Source organism: Drosophila kikkawai, chromosome 3R, assembly GCF_030179895.1.
Source record: "Drosophila kikkawai strain 14028-0561.14 chromosome 3R, DkikHiC1v2, whole genome shotgun sequence".
NCBI classification, from domain to species: domain Eukaryota; kingdom Metazoa; phylum Arthropoda; class Insecta; order Diptera; family Drosophilidae; genus Drosophila; species Drosophila kikkawai.
Window position 1 is genome coordinate 19,988,035 of NC_091731.1, and position 20,887 is coordinate 20,008,921.

General features: G+C 46.3%; 2 protein-coding genes across 5 annotated transcripts; both read left to right on the top strand.

Annotated features, from left to right (window-relative positions):
- Positions 1-946: 946 nt before the first annotated feature.
- Positions 947-10,599, top strand: eIF4G2 (eukaryotic translation initiation factor 4G2). Its single transcript, XM_017168035.3, has 6 exons — positions 947-1,082; positions 3,524-5,454; positions 5,766-5,915; positions 5,981-6,877; positions 6,936-8,116; positions 8,219-10,599. The coding sequence occupies exons 2-6, from the start codon at positions 3,543-3,545 to the stop codon at positions 10,583-10,585; spliced, it is 6,507 nt and encodes a 2,168-aa protein (XP_017023524.1). The 5' UTR covers positions 947-1,082; positions 3,524-3,542; the 3' UTR covers positions 10,586-10,599.
- On the top strand, positions 947-20,886 carry LOC108075539 (shootin-1). 4 transcript variants are annotated; one of them, XM_017168036.2, is made up of 8 exons: positions 947-1,082; positions 12,771-12,976; positions 13,033-13,219; positions 13,366-13,690; positions 13,756-13,868; positions 13,925-14,123; positions 14,639-14,987; positions 18,685-20,886. In XM_017168036.2, exons 2-8 carry the CDS (start codon positions 12,790-12,792, stop codon positions 18,867-18,869), a joined length of 1,545 nt encoding a protein of 514 aa, XP_017023525.1. In that variant the 5' UTR covers positions 947-1,082; positions 12,771-12,789; the 3' UTR covers positions 18,870-20,886. The 4 variants fall into 4 exon arrangements, with proteins under 4 accessions (XP_017023525.1, XP_017023529.1, XP_017023528.1 ...); XM_017168038.2 differs by lacking the exon at positions 947-1,082 and adding an exon at positions 12,567-12,689; XM_017168040.2 differs by lacking the exon at positions 14,639-14,987 and having other exon boundaries at positions 18,685-18,849.
- The last annotated feature ends 1 nt before the right edge of the window (position 20,887 follows it).

Sequence of the window (20,887 nt, forward strand, 5' to 3'; positions counted from 1 at the left end):
AGCACTGGTGCGTTGCCAGACTTTTCGTTCATGAGGGACCAGAGGTTGTAGAATCAGATGTGGTTCGAGTATCAGGTGTGATTTGAACATCAAGAATATTAATTTGCCCAATTTTCATCTGGCAACCCTGTTTGGTATTTCACATCCCCAACTATAACGGTCACTCTGCATCGCAAAAAATCGCAAACACGGACGTGTTTCTGTAGAATATTACATTTACAAAATTATTTGTAACATATAGTGAACTAGTATACATAACGAGGTGTAGCGGACGATGCACTGATGTAAAGGGCAGTGCCAGTGCAACGTTTTCGGCGTGTTCCCCGCGCGGAACTGTATTTTTTTTTCGTTTCCTCAGTTTTGTGTGTGTGTGTGCGCGCGAGCGAGAGAGCTAGAGCGGATAGCAAGGAACGGAGCGGTAAGTACGGACAGCCAGACAGGGACGGGGCGAAAAGCAAAGAAAAGCGAACTGCAAAAACAACAACCAACGCCTCGCCTCGGCGCAGGAAAAACTGAATAGGGAAAAGTGAGCTTCAGAGCCTTTGGACTCGCCATCCGACCCGAAATTGGGAATCTTTATTGGAATTCGTTCTTAATTCGGGACAGCTGGGACAGAGGGCAAAGACGGACTTAAATCGTAGCTGGCTCTGCTCGGACATTCGTAGAATTAGTCAAAAAAAACCGTAATTGTAATTTAAGGCAAAATTCAAGCATTTTCACTTTCTATTAATTATAGAAAAATTACCGTGAAAATTTATCACTCGCCGTGTGCGTTGTTTTTTACCTTTTTGTACGTATGTATGTACGCGTACGTGCCCCTCGTCCCTCGTCTGCACAAATGTGGATGTGGATGTGCTGCACCATAGACTCGCGTATTTTTATATATGGAATATCTGAAAATTCCGGATAGAGCGCACCACAACGACGAACATAAGGTGAACTAAGGTAGCGGAAGAGGAAGAAGAAGGAGGAGTAGTGGGCAGGATCTCACCGAGTCCAACTAGAAGCAACACAGAAACACTACTACACGGGCAACAACTGCCATTGGAGTGGACTCATCAGCTGGAGCAGCACAGGAAGCGGTAAGTTAGTCAGTGGCCACAATTGCTCATCCTCATCCAGACAACTAATCCTCGTGTAAATTATTCGCATTAGTTATTGTTGCTTTTTTAGCTTAAACGCACACAACTACAAGCGCACTTTCGCTCCCGTTCTCTCTCTCCTCTCTTATCCCATCCATTGCCAGCGAATTCCAATCGCGGCGATCCCAATTAGAGCAGCTCCCATTCTTATAAGCTCTCTCACCCACACAGCCGTCCCAACTGGTTTTGTTTACAAACAAACAAGAAATCAAGTAAGCATTTCTGTCTGCCATCTCGCTCGCCAGAGAGTCCGACTCTCGAATGCATGCAGCCTCTTCGCTGGGCGGGCGGAAACTGGTTTTCCCCGTGGCGAGGTGCATGGCCTCAAAATCGCACCAGCGGTCGCTGTTTTCTAGGCCAGCACACGGAGCATAAGACAGTCTTTAATAATTTTTATACCCTTGCAGGGTATTATAATTTCAGTCAGAAGTTTGCAACGCAGTGAAGGAGACGTTTCCGACCCTATAAAGTATATATATTCTTGATCAGCATCAACAGCCGAGTCGATCTAGCCATGTCCGTCTGTCCGTCTGTCCGTTTCTACGCAAACTAGTCCCTCAGTTTTAAAGCTATCTGAATGAAACTTTGCATATAGTCTTCTATATGCTCTCACTGCTATATATGTCGGAACGGGCCGGATCGGACGACTATATCATATAGCTGCCATACAAATGTTCGATATATTTGTAGAAAAAAAATTATAACTTTGCTGTTTTTCAACATTTTTGCACAATTTTTTAGATATGGCCATTCTATATTATTATAGAATTTTGGTAAAAATTTTATGAAAATCGGACGACTATATGATATAGCTGCCATAGGAACGATCGAGAAATAAATAGGGAAAAAATTATAGCTTCGTTGTTTTCCATCGTATGTTTATCTACTCTGAGATATAAGCTTTTTTTATTATTCTAGAATTATGGTATAAATTTCATAAAAATCGGACAACTATATCATATAGCTGCCATAGAAGCGATCGGTAGATGTAGAGAAAATGTAAAGCTGGGAATGTAAAACTGTAACCGTCAAACTGTAAACATAATAAGTCTAGGTAAAATGTAATGAAACTCTGTTTTGTGTGTGTTTTAAGCATTTAAATTTATAATATAAATATCAAAATCAATCTGCAAGGGTATACAAACTTCGGTGTGCCGAAGTTAGCTTCCTTTCTTGTTTTTTTTTAATATTCAAGACTTATGTACTCTTCTATACCCTTGCAGGTTATTATAATTTTACTCAGAACCGAGTAGTTGACCCCACAAACCAGATATATTATAGATACGGCCGAACCAAAAAAGATTCCTTTTTTTAAATTTAATTTAATTAAACTAATTAAAAACGAATTTAAATGAATGCATTCTTGGCTTTGAGTATTTAATCTATAAGCTTACGAATTTCCAAAAAATTATGAATACAATTTTAAGGGTATTATAACTTCAATCTGAAGCTAATTTGAAATTAATGCCTTTTTGGCATAGTTGAAAAAGTTTGTCCCCTGATCCAATTCCTACCTGGAAGGGTATAGCTTTATTTCTAAAAATACACATTAGAACCTCTAAAGATTTTATTTTCTGTGTAACAAGTCTCTGATCATAAAAATATCAATGTTTACGAATATCGTCTTCGATTTCGGAGTAAACACTTCTTGTTACTGATTTGATTTGTATATTAACCCTATATCATATTTGCTTCAAAAAACAATGCCCTTTGTGGTACTGTGCCGAGGAAAGTGTCTCTGACGACGTGCCAAACTGGTTGTGGCCTCACAACCGACAGAAGATACATCCATCGCTCACCTCCCACGCCCGCTGGCTTCTTTAGCTGGTCCGTGCTCCGCAGCTGAGTAATTCGCCACCTGTTGTTGTGTGTCACCAGCAGCTTACATAGTACACAGTTTCTTTATTCGGCACTTTCCGCTGCCATTGACTAGACCATTGATAAAAGCGGCGATAAGGCAGGGCGGGTGGCCATCTTCAAGCACCGCCGCCGCCCCATGAAAGTGACATCATACTCCATACATAACACAGAATTGAAGAGCTCAATTAAGTTGAAGAATCAACAAGGGAAGAGGAGAGAGAGAGAGAGCGGGTGCATTTCAGGGCTCTTTTCGATCACAGTTTTAGTCATAAGATTTGCTTGCCGCTTTTTGGGTTTTTGCTTTCTCACCAAATCTCGCACGCATGCATCCCACCGCTTTACAAAACAAAATAATACCAGCCAAGCTTTACCCACATCCGCCATCTCCATTTTCACTTCCATTTCCATCTTACTAACATTACGATTTGTACATCTGCTCCTGTTCCGGCCGCGCGTTTCTTAACTCCTCCGTGTGCCTGTTCCCGTGCCTCTGTGTGTGTGTTGTGTGCGTGCGTGTGCAGATCCTCCGAAGGTCCTCCTATGTTCCTGCAAACGGGAGGGGGTGGGAAGGGAACCAGGCCACAGTCGACACACCAGCAAAACCACAACCACCAAGCCCAGCACCACCAGACGGCGCACTCGCACCACCATCACCTGCAGCAGCAGCAGCAACAGCAGCAGCAGCAACAACAGCAGCAGCAGCAGGTGCGCAGCAATCTCCTTCACCAACAGGAGCAACAGCAGGCCGCCCACGCATTGTTTGTTCCAAACCACAGCGGTCTCCATCACCACCAACAGCAGCAGCTGTTGCAACAGCAGCACCAACAACAACAACAGCAGCAGGCAGCCGCCGCCGTCCACCTTCAGCAACAGCTTCAACAACAGCAGCAGCAGCAGCAGCAGGTACAAGCGCAGGCGCACCATCCTCCGGTTATATTCTACAACACACCGCCATACGCTGCCCACTCGGCTGCGGGCAATAGTAATGCCACTGGCGGCGGCGGCGCTGCCCACCAACTGAGCGCCGCCGCCAGCACCGGCTCGCTGGGCCACCAGGGACACAGTGGCGGACATCATGGTGGTGGTGTCCACGGCGCCAATGGGGTGCTTGCGCCCTCCAATTCCAGCGCCGCCAATCTTAACCGGGCGCTGAGCAACCCCACATTGCCACCCCATTTCCCGCAGTCAGCTGGCCTGATCGCAACCCCCGGCGGCAATGCGGCCGGGACCGGAGCCACCTACATATCCGCCGCCTACATACCGTACACCCAGGGCGCGCAACTGATGAGTATGCAATCGGCGGTGCCATTCCCCACGAACGGAGCGGGAGGAGCTCCGGCGGCCGCCTTCTATACGCCAACGCCACCGCAGCCTCAGCAGCAGCAGAAGCAGTTGCAGGCGCCAAATGGCCAGCAGCCGGGTCCGGGAGGTGCTGCCGCAACAGGACAGCTGCCGACTATTGCCTACTATGTGCAAAATAGTGGGGCTAACAATGTGACCAGCGGCGGCAACTCCCACAGTCGCAACATACGAGGTACCCAGAGGGCGGCGGCTCCGCCCCAGCATACGAACTTCTTCGCCTACGCCATGGCCCCGACAAATGCCCAGCGTCCTGCTCCGGCTGCCGTGGCTCCCATGATAAACTCACACAACGGGGCCCTGAACGGAGCCGCCACCTTCCATCTGACGCCCAACTTTATTCCGGGCCTGGCTCTGGGACAGCCTCCCACTGGGATGGCAGCGGCACCCATGCTGGCACCAACTGGAATGCAGGCTGCACCTCCTCCAGCGCCATCAGGATTACACACCTATACACCACCCATACACATGCAAAACAGCAGCGCCACGGCCATGGCCGGCAATGTGCCGAATGTGGCTGGAGTGCAGGCGGTGGCCACTGGCGGATTCTCCAATACATCGCTAACGGCTCCACCGGTAGTCGGCGGGGCTCAGCAACAACAACAGCAACCACAACTAGGAGGAGCCAGCTGCGACAAGGTGGGTAAACGACGATATGCCATTCCCATTATTCATCCGGACACTAAGGAGAATGTGATGGACCCGAGCAGCTCCGTGTTCATTAAGAAGGACTCAGCCTCCTCGACAATGACACCGAGCACTGAGCTGCTGGATTCGGATAGCAACAGTACCACGTGCTTATATCAGGCACCGGCCATTCTCATGGATTCCACCTCGGGCTCGTCCCTGCTCTCTTCCGCTTTGGCCGAACATCAGATGCAGAATGTTCAGCCGAAAGGTGCTCTCTCCTTGGGGGAAATATCTGGACTGCAATTCGGGGAAGATGAGGAGGAGGAATCGGGTCTGGATCAGGGTGGCCTCTCCACCACGTCCGGGGTGACTGATAAGGACCAGATTAGTGTGATTGTAAAGGATATACTGGCCCACTCCGGCAACACCGATGAGCATCTCAGCTTCTGGCAGTACAGTGACGGTGAGTAAGTCTGACCTGGGACATGTGTACTTTAGCGTTTTAATAAGAGGGGAACCAACTTTGTTGTTATATAGTTTCCTTATTTATTCCAATTTAAGTTTGTGAGTAAAATTTTCGGAAATTAAGGACTTTGCCTGGCATCTCAGTAACCCTTTTGCGTCACACATAAATTATTGAAATTTTAAAGTAAAGTCAAATTAGCATTTCGCATAAACTATAAATTATAAACTGTAAACAGAAGGGAATCTCGAAAAGCCAAAGTTGGCCTACACTTAACTGTCCAAGCCCAAGTCTAATAGTTCATCTTGCAGTCGACAATGTCACGGAGACCCATCCTAGCCTGCCACTCGTACACAAGGAATTGACTCAGGCGACTGAAGCTATCGAGGCGGGACCCCAGCCCGCCGTACTGTTCCAAGAGCCAGCCAAAAAGCAGCGCCCCAAGTCGGCCAACAAGCAAAGTGAGTGCATGTGACTAGTGAGATTACCTTTGGCATCCTATAAATAAATATTGTTTTACTTAAAGGTACCGCCACGCCCACATCTATAGCGAATGACGTGGCCGAGGCAACGGCCAGCGGCTGCTCGGGCAACATATCCATTCTGTCCCGAAGCCAGCCAATGCAGACGCCTCTCTCGTCGCCAGGCTCACGACCACCAGTTCAGAAGCCCATCAGTAAATCCATAGCGACCACAGCGGTACCGACAGCGTCGCCCATCAAAAAGTCCAGTACTGCTCCACTGGCGACCACCACAGCCACCTCCACCACGACAAGTTCGGGGGCCTCTTCATCGGCAGCCTCCACCCCCACACACACGGTTAGGCAGCAAAGGCAACCACAACAGCAGCAGCATCAAGTGAATGTCCAGCAGCAGGCAAAGCAGCAGCAGCAGCAGGTGGCGGGAAGAGCAGTCCCGACTCCCAACCGCATCTCGGCGGCCGTCACCCAGCTCGCTGGCACCAATAGTTCCAACAGCAGCAATATAACCAAAAATCAGCGCAAGGCAAAGAAGCGGGCCAGGGATTTGGAGAAAAAGAAACAAAAGTCGACGATAATCAGCACCACCACAAGCAGCAGCCAAGGTCAGGGCAACAGGGGCAATGGAGGAAATGGAGTAGAGCCGGAGGAAAACACAAACAATAACAACACCACTTCAACAACAACTCTAACAGCGGCAACAACAACCAAACATGACGGAACGGCAACAACTGTCAATGACAAAGCCACGGCGCAACCGACGACTGATAAGCTTAGTGCAACAACTAGTAATAATCCTAGCTTCATAAGTTCTACAATAAGAGACGACAACACTGTGCTGAGGCCCAAGGAGCCGCAGCAGTTGATGAGCCAAAACAATAATAACAATGACGAGGATGACATCACAGACGACATGGATGGCGAAGCAGACAGCGACGCTGAATGTAAGTATCCAAAAATGCAAATATTTCAGTGGTTCTTATTATCATCTCTTCCCCTCAGCTGACAGCAAGGAAGACAGCGGCATGTCTAGCCGGAATCCCCAAGTCAAGCACTTGGCCAACGAGGAGATTGTGGCCAAGTTTCTGCAGAAGAGCAGCCCAGACACTTCCGTTGCATCCTTTTCGGAAACACAGCAGTTACAGTTCCTTAACAGCAGCAGCTCGGCGTGCGAGGAAGATGAGCCGCCAGCCCTCGATGTCGTCGTGTGCACCAAAATCGAAGAGAATGTCATGGTGGACCTGAAGTTTGGAGACTTCAACGAGGAGGCGGCGCGCCAGGACACCGGTTTCATATGCAGCTCCACATGGTCCAGCTCGACCATCAGCCAGGCAGCGGACGATGCATCGTCCTTCAGCAGCAAGAGCGGCGACAATGTGGATTGTGCTCCCAAGGTGAGTGGCGAATCCATTGTAAATCCCGGAGAAAGGAGCGCCGGCGGCAGCAAGAAGAGCTCGCCGCTGCATCAGGCAAAAGGCAAGGGAGTAGAATCATCGCCTAAGGCCAAGCAACATAAAACCAAGTCAAAGAGCCCCAGTCCCAGTTCCGGGTCCGCCTCTGGTGCCATTGCCATTCCTCCCATCAGGAACTATCGCTACAGCATGGAGACACTGCGTGAGCTGTCCAAACTGAACGATTCTCGCAAGCCACCAATGGTGCCCTGCCAGAAGGGTGACTGCATCTCGCAGCTGTTCGTTTCCCGCCAGCAACAGCAGCAGCAGCACCATGCCCACACCCATGCTCACGCCCATAGCCAGCAATTCCAGCAATACCAGCATATGAACTTCAACGAGTCCCTGGAGTATGTTCCCGGCAAGCGAGGTCGCGGCCATGGAGCCAACAAGAAGCACCACGATGGACACCAGCAGATGGGCGGTGGCTCTGGGGGCATGGGCGGCGGAGGCGGCGGCCTAGCATCCAATCCAAACCAACGTCATATGGACATAATCCGAGTACAGCTTTCGCTTAAGGAGGAGATCAAGCTATCGGAGTGTGAGAATGCCTGGCAGCCGGAACCTCTGCGTCGCACATCCATGGCTCAGGGTCAGGATGAGGACAACGATGTGGAGGGCGTGCTGAAGAAGGTGCGCGGCATACTCAACAAGCTGACGCCCGACAACTTTGAAGTTCTGCTCAAGGAGATGTCCAGCATTAAAATGGACAATGAGGCGAAAATGACAAATGTAAGTTGGATTTTGTATTGTAATTATGAAATTTAAAGCAATGAGGCTATCTATGCCACTTTATTGTTAACCCCTTAACCTTAACCCCTGAATCCCTTTCAGGTCATGCTGCTGATATTCGAAAAGACCATTAGTGAACCGAATTTCGCGCCCACCTATGCCCGCTTCTGCAAGGTGCTTTTCCACGAAATCAAGGCCGAGAACAAGTCACTCTTCACCAGCTCCCTGATCACGCGCATTCAGCACGAGTTCGAGTCGAACGTAAACGATGCCAATGCCAAGGCCAAGAAGCTGCAGCCCACTGTGGATCGTATCAACCAGTGCACGGATCCCGCCAAGAAAGCCGAGCTGCGTTCTGAAATGGAGGACCTGGAGTACCAGTTCCGACGACGTGCCTGGGGCACTGTTCGCTTCATTGGCGAGCTCTTTAAGCTGCAATCGCTGACCAGCGACCGAGTGCTGAACTGCGTCGAGTCACTGCTGGAGCACGGCTGCGAGGAGAAGCTGGAGTACATGTGCAAGCTTCTGACCACCGTGGGCCACCTGCTGGAGACCACTCTGCCCGAGCAGTACCAGCTGCGGGACCGCATCGAGAAGATCTTCCGCCGCATCCAGGACATTGTGAACCGGTCTCGCGGGACGGGACATCGCCAGCAGGCGCACATCAAGATCAGTAGTCGGGTGCGGTTCATGATGCAGGACGTGCTCGATTTGAGGGTGCGGAACTGGGATCAGCCGGCGAGTAACCAGACCCAGGGCGGTGCACGAAACCAACGTCACAAGCCACACGACGACTCCAAGGATCAACAACAGCATCACAGTGGAGGAGGAGGCGGGGGCGGTGGCAGCCGCGGCGGCGGAATGAGCCAGCACTCGCAGCCGATGCATCACCAGCAACAGCAGCAGAAGCATCACCACCATGGCCATGACAGCGGCAACAATTACTTCATGCAAAAGATGCCCAAGCAGCAGCAGCACGAGAACCAGTCCCTGAGCATTGATCCAAGCAAACTGCGCTTCAGCAGCAGCAACGTCAGCGACGACTCGCATGCTAAGCTGGGAAACTCCTCGCACTACCAGTGGCGCAGTGGCAACCGTCCTGTTAGCGGCCCACCATCGACCAACACCAGCGTCCCGCCGCCTACGCCCACATCCCTGCTCAAGCGTCTACCGCCTCCCGGCCAGAACTTCAGTTTATCGCCGTACCACCAGCCTCCACCTCCTCTGGGCACTCCCCTGCCAGCAGTCCATGTCAGTGGTGGCAATAGAAGCAGCCATGTGGAACACCAGACCGACATCGCCTTCACGGGCAAACAGTGCCAGGAGCTCATCACCCAGCTGGTGGAGGAGGTTCTCAATACGCGCGACTGGCAGCCAGAGGTCCTCGTAATGTGGCGTTCGTACAGCGGCAAGCAGCACTCCAAGACGTTGCAATATCTGATGATAAACTACCTGCACGGGGCTGCGGTGAAGCGCCAGCAACGTCTGGCCTGCGGCAACGTCTTTGCCTACCTTATGAGCAAGGAGGCGCTGGACAAGGCAACCTTCGGCCAGGCCTACACACGTTTCAGCGACGAGTTCCCCGATCTCCTCGTGGACGTTCCCAACGGCTGGAGCTATGTCTTTGAGTTTCTCGGGCCCATCATGCACTCTGGTCGCCTGGATCTGAAGGATGTGTGGCAGAGGCGCTGGCTGGAGGACTCCTTCTTCACGGATCGCTTCGTGTTCGCCTTTGTCAACTATTTCGTGCAGGAATTCGGGGCCGCCTATGCCCGCAAGGTGTGGCACAACGACTACAAGCTGGATCGCGGGCAATTGTTCTGGAACGATGTTGGCAAGTATCGCGAGTTTGTGCAGTCGCACAGCTTTTACTTCCTGGACAACAACGGCGTGCCCGGCCAGGGCCAGGGAAAGACACAACCAAAAGCAAAGGGAGGAGCCTCGAGTAGCGCGACGACGCCACGCTCGCCGCTGGAGCATGTTGAGCGGATCAGATATTTGCTGGCCTTGTCCTGTGACATGGCCATCGACTACATCAACACCAACGTGGCCATCAATGCGCACTTTGTGAGGCAGCTCACCAAATTCCTGTGCTGTGATTATGCGCTGACTGTGATGACTAAAAGCAACAAGGGAGGCGGCAAGGCACTGCAGCTGCAGCTAAACACAGAGAGCTTCCGCACCAGGTGCACGCCGCTGCTGCGTCTTTGCATTGACGCCCAGGAGGCGCTGGAAATAGCCTGCATAGACGAGGCGGTGGACTCTCTGCAGCAGCACTTTATGGCCGAGCTCGAGGGCGATGAGATGGCAGCCGGCGAGACAATATGCAGCACGTTCAGCGTGCTCTACGACAGCGAGGTGATACCCAAGGAGTCGTTCGACAAGTGGTACAAGCTGGAGATTGGCCACTCGTCAGCCTACCGCCGGCCCTTTATCGACCAGCTGCGCGACTTTATCGAGGAGATGTAACAAATCAAAGGGAAGCGGGAGCCCAAAAAAACAGGAAGACACCACAACGAAGCCAGCCAAACCGAAACATTCAGCAAGAACATCGTTTGAAAGTCATTTCCCAGAAGTGGCGCGGTCGTAGTCACACACCAAAACCTACACACACACACACACACTCACACACTAATTTGTAGTACGATGTATCCAAAAAGAATCTGTGGAGAAACGAAAATTCTTTGTTTTTAAACACTGCACAGATTTCCCTTGCAAACCTTCAAGACACATTGACCAAAAACAATTTATTTGTATCACCACAACACGTACGTTCCTTACGAGAAAGCCAAGAGAGAGATAATTCCCCCTCGATGACTCGGTCATAGTAATGCAACACAAATATAAACACGTATTTAAACACATTTACTCGTCGCATCAAATGAATAAATACAAAAAAGCAAAAGCAAACAATAACGGAAAGCTATTTAGTCTAGAAAAGGAATCTCCGAAATTCAAAAACCCCTTTCAAGAGCTCCAATCGCATCCAATTTATATAAGAATATATATATATATATATATATATATATATATATATATAATTACTTCTAAAAACTGCAGTATTTTGTTTGAAGCTCGTTTGAATTAAAGATCTGACACAGTTTTGTATGCTGGCCCAGCTGTGCGTAGCCTAGCGTAACTTCTCTATAGACTTGTAACGAATTTGTTGTTTATTTTTACCTTTCAGTACAAAGTATTATGAATTCGCCTATTCTTTCGTTTGATTTATTATAAACAAATCTCTTTATTTATATGTATTTTCAATGCAAACACGGCTCAAAACATAAAATTACAAAAGTTAACCCAAACCGTATCTCCCGCTTACAGAATCTTCACTTATAACTAAAGTTAATTATAAATATTTATATAAATATATATAAATAAATTATAACAATATTAATTTGTAAACAAAAATATACGTACGTATACTAAAAAGAAAAAAAAAAGCGAAAAACAAAAATATTGTAAATTATGAAATGCGTAAAGACATGTAAAGTATTTAGCACACGAAAAGCATGATGATTATCCAAAGATAAATCTTAAAATTAGCTGTAAAAAGGAAAGAAAAAATACACTAATATTAATTTCGAAACACATAATTATATAGCTATTTAAACCAAATTGAAAAAGAAACAAAACAAAAAACAAAACATTCAAGCATTAAAGCATACACAAAATCATAACGAAAACAAGCAAAAACAAAGAGCTCTAAGCCGCCTTCAATTAGTTATTTTTATAAAATTGAATGAAAAACAAAGCAACTCTCTCAAAAGTTTATATATAATATTAAAAGCGAGGCAAAACAAAAACGAAAACATAACAAACGGTAGCGACATATTTGTGTATAAACTTTAGGTTTTTTTTATTTTTACACTACAAGTGACAAAACATGAGGAAGGACGATGATTAATGGCAGAGGAAATTGTACGCATAAGTAATTAGCAAAAAGAAACGATAAACAGATGGCAAAAATACAGTTAAATTAAAATAGTTAAGGAACGATATAAAACCACAAACCAGAGAAAGAGAGGAAGTAAATGAAACGCTCCTGCACAGACACACTGAGCCATCAAGCTAATATTTCCGAGGCGTGACACTTTAACTAGTTTCGTAGCAACTTTCGGCAGGCATTCCAAATGCTTTCGGCCAACTTCTGTAGAATTTTGTACCCAAGAGCAGGACCTGCTGAGGCAAAAGATCACAAGAGCAGAGAACAGGGAGCAGAAGCTGAAGCACAGCCCTGATGGGCAGAAGGACAGGGACATTAGAGCAAGGGGCGGGCAAGCGCCAGGCAAAGCAAGATAAAACCGAAATCAAGAAGAAATTGTAAACAGCAAATAATAAAAACGAAAAGTAAACATGCAAAGCGTTTTAATGTGGGCTCATCAATTTCAAGGCATGCCGTGCAGCACACCCACCCATCCAAGCTTCCCCCATATACAACACACACACACCTCACTCCAGTGCATCCAAAACTCAAAACACACTCATCATTTGGTGATGGCCGAGCATTAGTTCCATTTGCATCACTTAGCTTAAGAAGAGGTTAAGGACTTTGGCTTTAAGGCGAAACGTAAGCAGAGTTAAGAATTAACCCCCCCGGACTTGTCCACCAAATATAACAACCATATCCTTTTGGTTCGCCCCGCCGCAGGCAATAGATCTGGTGCAAGATGGAGAGACGCGGACGCATACCAGTGGCCAAGTTCCGCACCCAGGAGGCCAAGACGCGCAGCCGGAGTCGAGTGCGGGAGCCGGACTACAACGAGCAGGACCCCGAGCACGATATGTTCACGCTGCTGGAGGATAACATAGCTCTGCGAGAGGAGAACAAGGCGCTCAAGCTGGAGATTGAGACGCGTAAGTTCAGTTAGTTTTTTAGAATCCTTTACATCTTGTAATGACTTTTATTACAGATAAAACCACACAGGAGGAGCAACAGACTCAGCACGAAAAGCTGTGCGCCCAGCTGGAAAGTTTACAGCAGCACCAGACCAACTTTGAGACCCAAATCAAGGAGATGAGCTCCAAGTTCAGCAAGGCTCTGAACGAGAGAAACGCCCTGGACAAGCTGCACAAAATGAAGGTCGATCAGATACACAAGTGAGTGCTGGAAAGAAATATCTTAAATTTGATTTTTAATCGATGTTCTGTCGATGTCATATCATTATATTATATTCGATATAAATCCCTATTATTTATTATATCTGAAATATAACAAATTAACGTATGTTCTGGTTCACTTTTAGTCTCACAAGCGAACTGGAGCATATGCGCGAGAAGCAGACGACGGTTCAGGCCCCTCTAATTAGTCCTCGCACCGTTTTTGGATCCGTGGAACTCAAACGAAAGCTGTTCAAAATCCTGCAGCAGGGCAGCACGGACAGTGGCGACAGTGTCGGCGGCACTCAAGATCTGGATAGCCTTGTGGATGTGAATTCGGATGAGGTGCCCATCACCAGTGGCCTGGTGGAACGTCTGGCCGATGAGTTCCTCACCCTGAAAAATGCCACCAATGCCGTGGAGCTGCAACTGTACGAGGCCAACGAGAAGATGGCCGAACTGCTGGAGCAGGTGAGTGGGGACGCATTTGAAGTAAAATGGAAGTTACCTCTTTCCTTCCCTCGCCTTTTTAACAGCAACATTCATGGGAGGAGGAGAACGAATCCCTTCGCACGGAGAACAGCAACCTCACGAAAGTGGCCAAGCTGCTCACCGAAAACATGAAGGAGAGTGTGGAAACCAGCCAGAAGTGAGTTCAACCAAGTAATGTAAAGGGGAGCAATTCCATTCAAAGTCATGTTACAGGATGGAGGCAGCTCTGATCAAGCTGAAGCAGCGCAATGACGAGCTGACAGCAAAGACTCGGGATCTGACCGACGGGCAGCAGGCGGGATCAAGGGTCAGCACATCGTCGAGCGTGCTCAACGAGCAGGCAGAGTTCGAGCAGATCCAGGATCAGGTGCAGCAGCAGGCGAGGGAGCACAATGAGCGCATCGTAGAAATGGTTAGTCTGCAGTTTCATGGTTGATCTTAAACACTTGGCTGAATCTACGGCTTTCAAAACAATCTTTTCTATCCATCTGTCCATCCAAATCTTTAGCAAACACGCAGCGTGTTTGACATTTTCAAGCCGCTCTCGAATATCTTCAAGAGCAACTGAGCCACAACACGATCACCTGGTGGTGGCGTTTCTCCCCTGCACGACAATCTGATAAATGCACAGAATTGAGCCCAGCTGGGCGTGTTGTTAGCTAATCTCGGTGCCGGGTCAACAACTCACCTCTCTGCACTCTCTCTTCACCCCTCTCCGAAAAACCAATCAAGACACGTAAGCAGTTCGCTTGCCGTGCGCCGCCTCCTGCACCCACAACTTACGCTCCTCCTACCTTTTGATGCACTAACCCCTGACCCTTAGTTGCTTTGAAATATATACTAATTTTCTTACCCACACCCACACCATGCCACACCCGCTCCCGCGCCCCGTTCTACCCTTGTTCTCTCGTTTCTTGCATTTTGTAGCAAAGTCTAATGGATGCGGCTATTGCCAAAACTACTAACGATGAACTAAAAAAATTACAACTTAAGTTGGAGATCCTCGAGGAGCAGCTGCGCGAGGCTCACATGCGGGCCGACCGTGCCGAGGAGAAGCTGGCCCACTTAGAGCAAAAGTCCGAGCAAAAGGCGCTGGCTGCTCCACCACCGCCGCCACCTCCTCCTCCTCCTCCGCAACTTAACTCTAAATCCAGTGCGGCGGCAGCTGGCGGCGGCAGCTTCAGCGACCACATTGCAGGGCACAGTTTGCGGAAAGGCAGCGCTGACAAGATCATTGAGAACGTGAAGCATCAGGTACAGGCCGAGGCGGCTACAGGTATGTACTCCACCGCAGAAAATATTCTCTGGCCACCAGAGTAGCCCAAGGCAGACTTGAGGGGTGTATCTATCACCCAAAGGTTCATGACCTACGAACACTTTTCCTTTTGCCTTTGGTCAGACTCGGGATTTTCCTCGTTTTACTTTTTTCTTTACGATTTTGTTTTTCAATTCCGAAGCCTACCTTTGAGACCGTTCATAAGCGCATATGAAATTTGATAAACTTTTAGAGCTGCTCGCCGTTAACTTCTGGCCATTGTTGAAAAGTTGTGCCCTTCAAGAAGGAGCTCTCTAGATGAACTCCCTCGACGACGGCGGAAACTATGCACAAGTGGAAAAGTCCTTGGAATACTTTGGATCGAAGCATTTCAATGGCCCAGCATCGATTTCAGCAGCTAAATTTGGGAAATTGGCTTGAAAAAAAGCTGATTGAATCAGTGTTGGAGCTTTCTCCCCTTCGGGCAGGCCACTCATGTTCGCACCCGTGTGCTGTGTCTGTGGCTAATCCCTGCCCCCTGTCAGCTGTGCGTTGACAAGTGCCCTGCCATTGTGTCGCAGTGTCCCCGGTGAGGAGATCTGTTTGAAGGGCCCAACTTGTTGCTGTCAATTGTCAGTTAGGCCCCACGCCACTCATACACCGCCCTTCTCCGCTCGACACACGCAACACAACGCAACGCAACAACCCGTCTGCGATTGTAATTGATTTTACCTACACGTCGGGTTCTTTTACGGCTCAATGCAGGCTTTCACTAGCTCCGCTCCTGCTGCCCCCTCCTGGGCCATCCTCGTGCCGTTCACTGTCGACTGCTGCAGCAGCAACTTCTTAATTAAGTTTGCGAGCAGCTCTTTGGAAGAGTGAGAGGACAGAAGTCTACCGCGACAGGACTACTAACAATAGGGAATACTGGCACGAGTAGCCTGTATGGCATTAACGCTGGAAAGCTTGTATACTAACCCACATTTAAATCCACTGAGCTTAGAATTAAAACTCTGAACTATAGTTAAGTTAAGTTATTTTCATGTCGCATTCTTCGTAATTAATTAAAAAGTCGTAAATAGATTCATTTTTCATTGACGACTGTAACCAATATTATATGTAGTAAACCATGGTTTACGATCGATCTTTAAGGTCAAAGCTTAACAACAGTAGACAGACAATGAAAATCGAGCAAATTTATCTATTAATATAGAAATTTAAATTCAAGTGAAAAATAAACAAGAACCTAAAACAGTTTAGTTAGAGAACTCAATAACATAATACAATTTTAAACTTTAAGCTCCAGCCTCTAGTTAAACTAAATATTAACCAGAAACCCAATTAACTGTGGAGATTTCCACTTAGCTGCGTAATAGAAATTTCCTACTGTCATCATTTCATAACGTACATTCGCCAACACAATGCGAAGCCGAGTTAGAATGGAATGCGAACTATATATACAAATGTGTATATATATGTAAATACCGCCAAGGAGAAGTGTTTATTCAGTCATTGCACTTGTGGGCCATCTTTGCCGTTTAATTTACGCTTTTATTGCGATGAAACAATTGTGAAACACCTGGTTGCTACTGCGTTTTTGGGCAAAAAGGCACTGGACTTTAAATCTGAATGTTGTCAATAGAGAAATCAGCTGCCGCCTGCACATGGCAGGGCAGCCTGTTTGGGATGAGCTCGATTGAAAATTGAATCAACCCGCATAAAAGTGTAAATACATTGTTGCTCCACCTTTGTGTATGTCTGTGTCCATGTGTGCGTATGCAGCAGGATAATATATATAATATTTTGTATATATACACTAGAATCGACCCAGAACCAGGAGAAGCAAATAGGCTAGGTTTAATGAGATGATTTATGCCTCTAGAATTTCTCTTTTTAATGTGAATGGAGGGAAAATCCCTGCCGATTGCCTTTAACTGGCACTTAATCCTCCGCTTGTCCACTTACCCGAACGAGGAGTCTAGATACCAGGCCTGCAATGTCACGGTCATACACTTTCACATTCACATACACAGCGTCAATCCAGCGCTGTCACTAAGCACTTCCGTTTCCGTTTTGTTTTGGCACTGACTTCAGCAATGTTGCTGTTGCTCTTGGCTACTTTTTGGCGCGCACCACGCGTCGTATGCGTAACGAGCGCACATTCAAATCAAAATCAATCAACGCGCGTATTGTTGGAAGCCAGAAAAGTGACGCCACGATAGCTATATAGCTCTATATAGCATATATATATATATGTAACATATATATATCTGTACAGGGAACGTGACACCTTGTTGCGAGCGGAGTGGAGCGGAGAACACGCGCGCGCGTCTCTTGAGGCACGTGAAGCGTTTGAGCTGGCAGCCAGCCGTACATCAGCTTTACGGCTAGGCATCAGCGCTGCTCGTGTCCTGGCCGCACTCGTCAAGTCAAGTTCGTCCTCGTCCTGCTCGGCGGCAAGGCGCAAAAACAAATGAAGCGAGGCAGAGCGAGGTGGAGCGATGCGTGGCGAGGCGAGGCGAAGCGAATGAAAATTCTGATATTGTCCAGGCTCAATACACACATCGTAGGTATACATAACAACAAGTTGCTGCCATTCATTGTTGGTGTCGCTGCCATGGCCACCAGAATGCCAGCTTTACTTTCTACGGAGGCCCGACTCCATGACCTGCCTTCTTTGCCAAATCTACGGGCCTGGCATCGGTTTAAACGAATTGGGATGCTCCCTGCTACCCTTACAACGGAAGCGGAAATTCCAGCACACATTTGTCAATATCCTGTCGACACTAAAGCTCTTAGCGTCGTGAGTAGCATTTCCGGTTCCATGCGATACATTGAAAACTTAAATTTGATTTAAGTTCGACCCGTGTCCCCAGCCCCGTGCCCTTTCCCTTTCTAGGGAACTGGAGCAAAAAGGTACTTGCCTGGCTTCCATTCCCTGGCAACCTTTCTGGCGCAACCTGCCAGAGTTTCGGCTTTAAACGAAGTGAAGCGTAGAGCGTTCGCATTTTTCCTATATTTTACGCTCGCTTTTGCAGCTTTATGTCGCCTCCCGGCCCACTCCTGTTTCCATTCTCCCCTGTCAAGCCAGGAGACCGTATCAAATTCGACGACGACGACGACGTCGACGATGATGATGGCAATGGTGTAGAGGACGCAATTTATTATTTTTACGAGGAGAGGGGCCCAAGCCATAGCACCGTTCCAGAACTAGAAGCAACAGAGGCGCCAGCAGGCAAGCCGCATTGTTGCCGCTGCTCCCGTCCAGGCTTATTATTATTATTATTTGTGCGTTTTATATTTCCGTGTTTTATTGCGCCACTTTTCTTGGCGCCCGTTCACTTTTCCTGGTCTTTCCCCTGAAAACACACACACTCGCCTTAAGGCGTAGTGGACCTTACATTTCCATTGACTTGTAGCCCCAGAGTACATGTGTCTCCAGCTTCATTTGTCGCCGGTGACAGTCTGTACTCCGCAACCCGTTCTCTGGCCTTTGTCCCGTGATTTATGTCCAATTGCCACCTTACCCAAATAAAACACCCTTTAAAGTCCCGGGCTTACTCGATTGCGTTGGTGGGTGAGTATCTCGGCTGCTCCTTGGGCCACAACAGCTAACCGCATGTCAGATAAGCTTCCGCTAGCCAGCTACTTAATGTAATTCCACCGCAAAGCCCAGGAACCACGAATTAAATTGAATTTAACTTTTGTTTTCCCCCAGGTCTTGACGCTCTGATGCGAGAGTTCAAGTCGGGTGGCGTGACCCTGCGGAGGCGCAACCGTCGCAAAACGGGCACCAGCGAGGCCCTTAAGGAGATGTTCCAAGTGCTAGAGATAAGTCAGAAGCAGAACCGCAACTCTAAGATCTGCGTTGACCTGCATTCGAGCCGTGGCGTTGATGTCTAAGTCCTGTTTGTGTTCCAGCTTCTGCTCCCTCTGCTCTCTTACACTTTGGTCTCAAATCTCAGGACTCCGCTGATGTCCCTGAACAACAACGAACATTCCGTGCATTTTCAAACTGTATTATTATTATGTGCCTTCATTTCGATGGGGAGAATCAAAAGCCATTTTAAAATTTACTAAGCTTAAGGTCCTACTTTCAGGACGAATCTAAAGGAGATGGAAAAACATAGACGTTTTTTGGTTTATACATATATTCTATATAGAAACTAGGGATGTGCATATATCGGCCCAAGAGGTCTGTCCTATTTTTTATATATTCAACTTTAAAATATTAAATAATATTGCATTTATCGTTAAATAATAGATATTATCGAAAAATATCCGAAAATTTGATCAACGTTTCTCTTTCCGGTCTTCTTGAGGGATATTATGATTTTAGTCACTGAAAAGTCATTTCTGACCTCATAAGTCATATATATTCACAGGCATGTCTATCTAGCTATCGCGGGAAGAAACAAATTTGTTCGCCTTTTTCAAAATTGCCAAAAATTGACAAATTTTAATTTTTGAAAATATTAAATTCAGTATGCAGATTTGTTAACCTAATAAAATCTAATAAAACAGCTCATTTCAAATAGAAATTAATTCTTTTTTGACTAAGTTTTTGGTTTTTATACCCTTGCAGGGTATTATAATTTCAGTCAGAAGTTTGCAACGCGGTGAAGGAGACGTTTCCGACCCTATAAAGTATATATATTCTTGATCAGCATCAACAGGGAATCTTTCTAGATATGCCAGGAAGAAATCGATTTTTTGGCCATTTTTGCAAATTTTTATAAGGGGTTACATCATTAAAATTTTTGATTTTGATAAAAAATTGAACTTTCAAAATTTTTAAATGAAGTATGCAGATTAACTGTAGAAAATCTTGCACACAACAGTTTTCCGATTTAAAATTAATGCAATTTTGGCCGGGTTATAATATTTTTAATTTAAAAAAATCAAGACTTTTTTAATATAAAAAATTAGATTTTATAATACAAAATAATATTTTTCTAAGTCAAGGAATCATTTCCGACCCCATAAACCATATATATTCTTGATCAGCATTAACATGCAAATCTTTCTAGACATGTCCGGAAGAAATCGATTTTTTGGCCATTTTTGCGAAATTTGATAAGGGGTTACATCATTAAAATTAGCAAAAATGGCCAAAAATTTTGATTTCTTAAAATTTGTAATTTGGTATGCAGTTTTTTTAAATTAATAAAAACTAACACAAAACTGCTTTCCGAATCGAAATTAATGCATTTTTGGCTTAGTTATGATATATTTTAATTGTTACCTGCAAGGGTATACAAACATTGTCTGGCCAAAGTTAGCTTTCTTTTTTGTTTAAGCTTTCATTTGTCAGAAAAAATGGTATACCCTTTTTTCAAAATATTATAAGGGGTTACACAATTAAGGTTGTCGACAAATAAACAAAACTTTTAATATTTTCAAATATTAAATTCATTTTTGTCTTGTCTTAGTTATGGGTAAAACAACTTTGAATTGTCAAGAAAAACATTTACCTATTTTCTTTTTTAATTTTATAGGGTCGTTAAAGTTGTCCAAAATTCACATTTTATTAAGTATGCAGAATACGAAAAGGTCCCATGATCCAATTACAAACTGCAAGGGTATACAAACTTTGGCTAGTTGGGTTTTCCTCATGTTTTACTATTATATTCGTTTAATAAAAAAAAGTCCGACTATAAATTTATAGCTTATGTGTCTCAAAATAACAATATAGTACAGAGATATGGATATTCTTCTTCTATGTTTTTCCATCTCTATAAATTATCCTATATACTTCACTGCATTATCTGACTTATTGACCCAACTATTTATTAACAATTAACCAAATCTTAATCCCTCCCCCTTGTTAATGTGTTCATTTTAACAGGTTTTTACGTCCGACTAATATAAGAAGAAACCACATAACAAAAAATATCTTGAATAAACGTTTTATAACCAAA

Bases quoted from the DNA above. Each gene is read 5' to 3' on its own strand.
- eIF4G2 (XM_017168035.3), top strand. From the start codon at position 3,543: ATGTTCCTGCAAACGGGAGGGGGTGGGAAGGGAACCAGGCCACAGTCG. The intron at 5,455-5,765 runs GTGAGTAAGTCT...TTCATCTTGCAG, and splicing joins CTTCTGGCAGTACAGTGACG to TCGACAATGTCACGGAGACC. The intron at 6,878-6,935 runs GTAAGTATCCAA...TCTTCCCCTCAG, and splicing joins AGCAGACAGCGACGCTGAAT to CTGACAGCAAGGAAGACAGC.
- LOC108075539 (XM_017168036.2), top strand. From the start codon at position 12,790: ATGGAGAGACGCGGACGCATACCAGTGGCCAAGTTCCGCACCCAGGAG. The intron at 12,977-13,032 runs GTAAGTTCAGTT...CTTTTATTACAG, and splicing joins CAAGCTGGAGATTGAGACGC to ATAAAACCACACAGGAGGAG. The intron at 14,124-14,638 runs GTTAGTCTGCAG...TGCATTTTGTAG, and splicing joins ATGAGCGCATCGTAGAAATG to CAAAGTCTAATGGATGCGGC.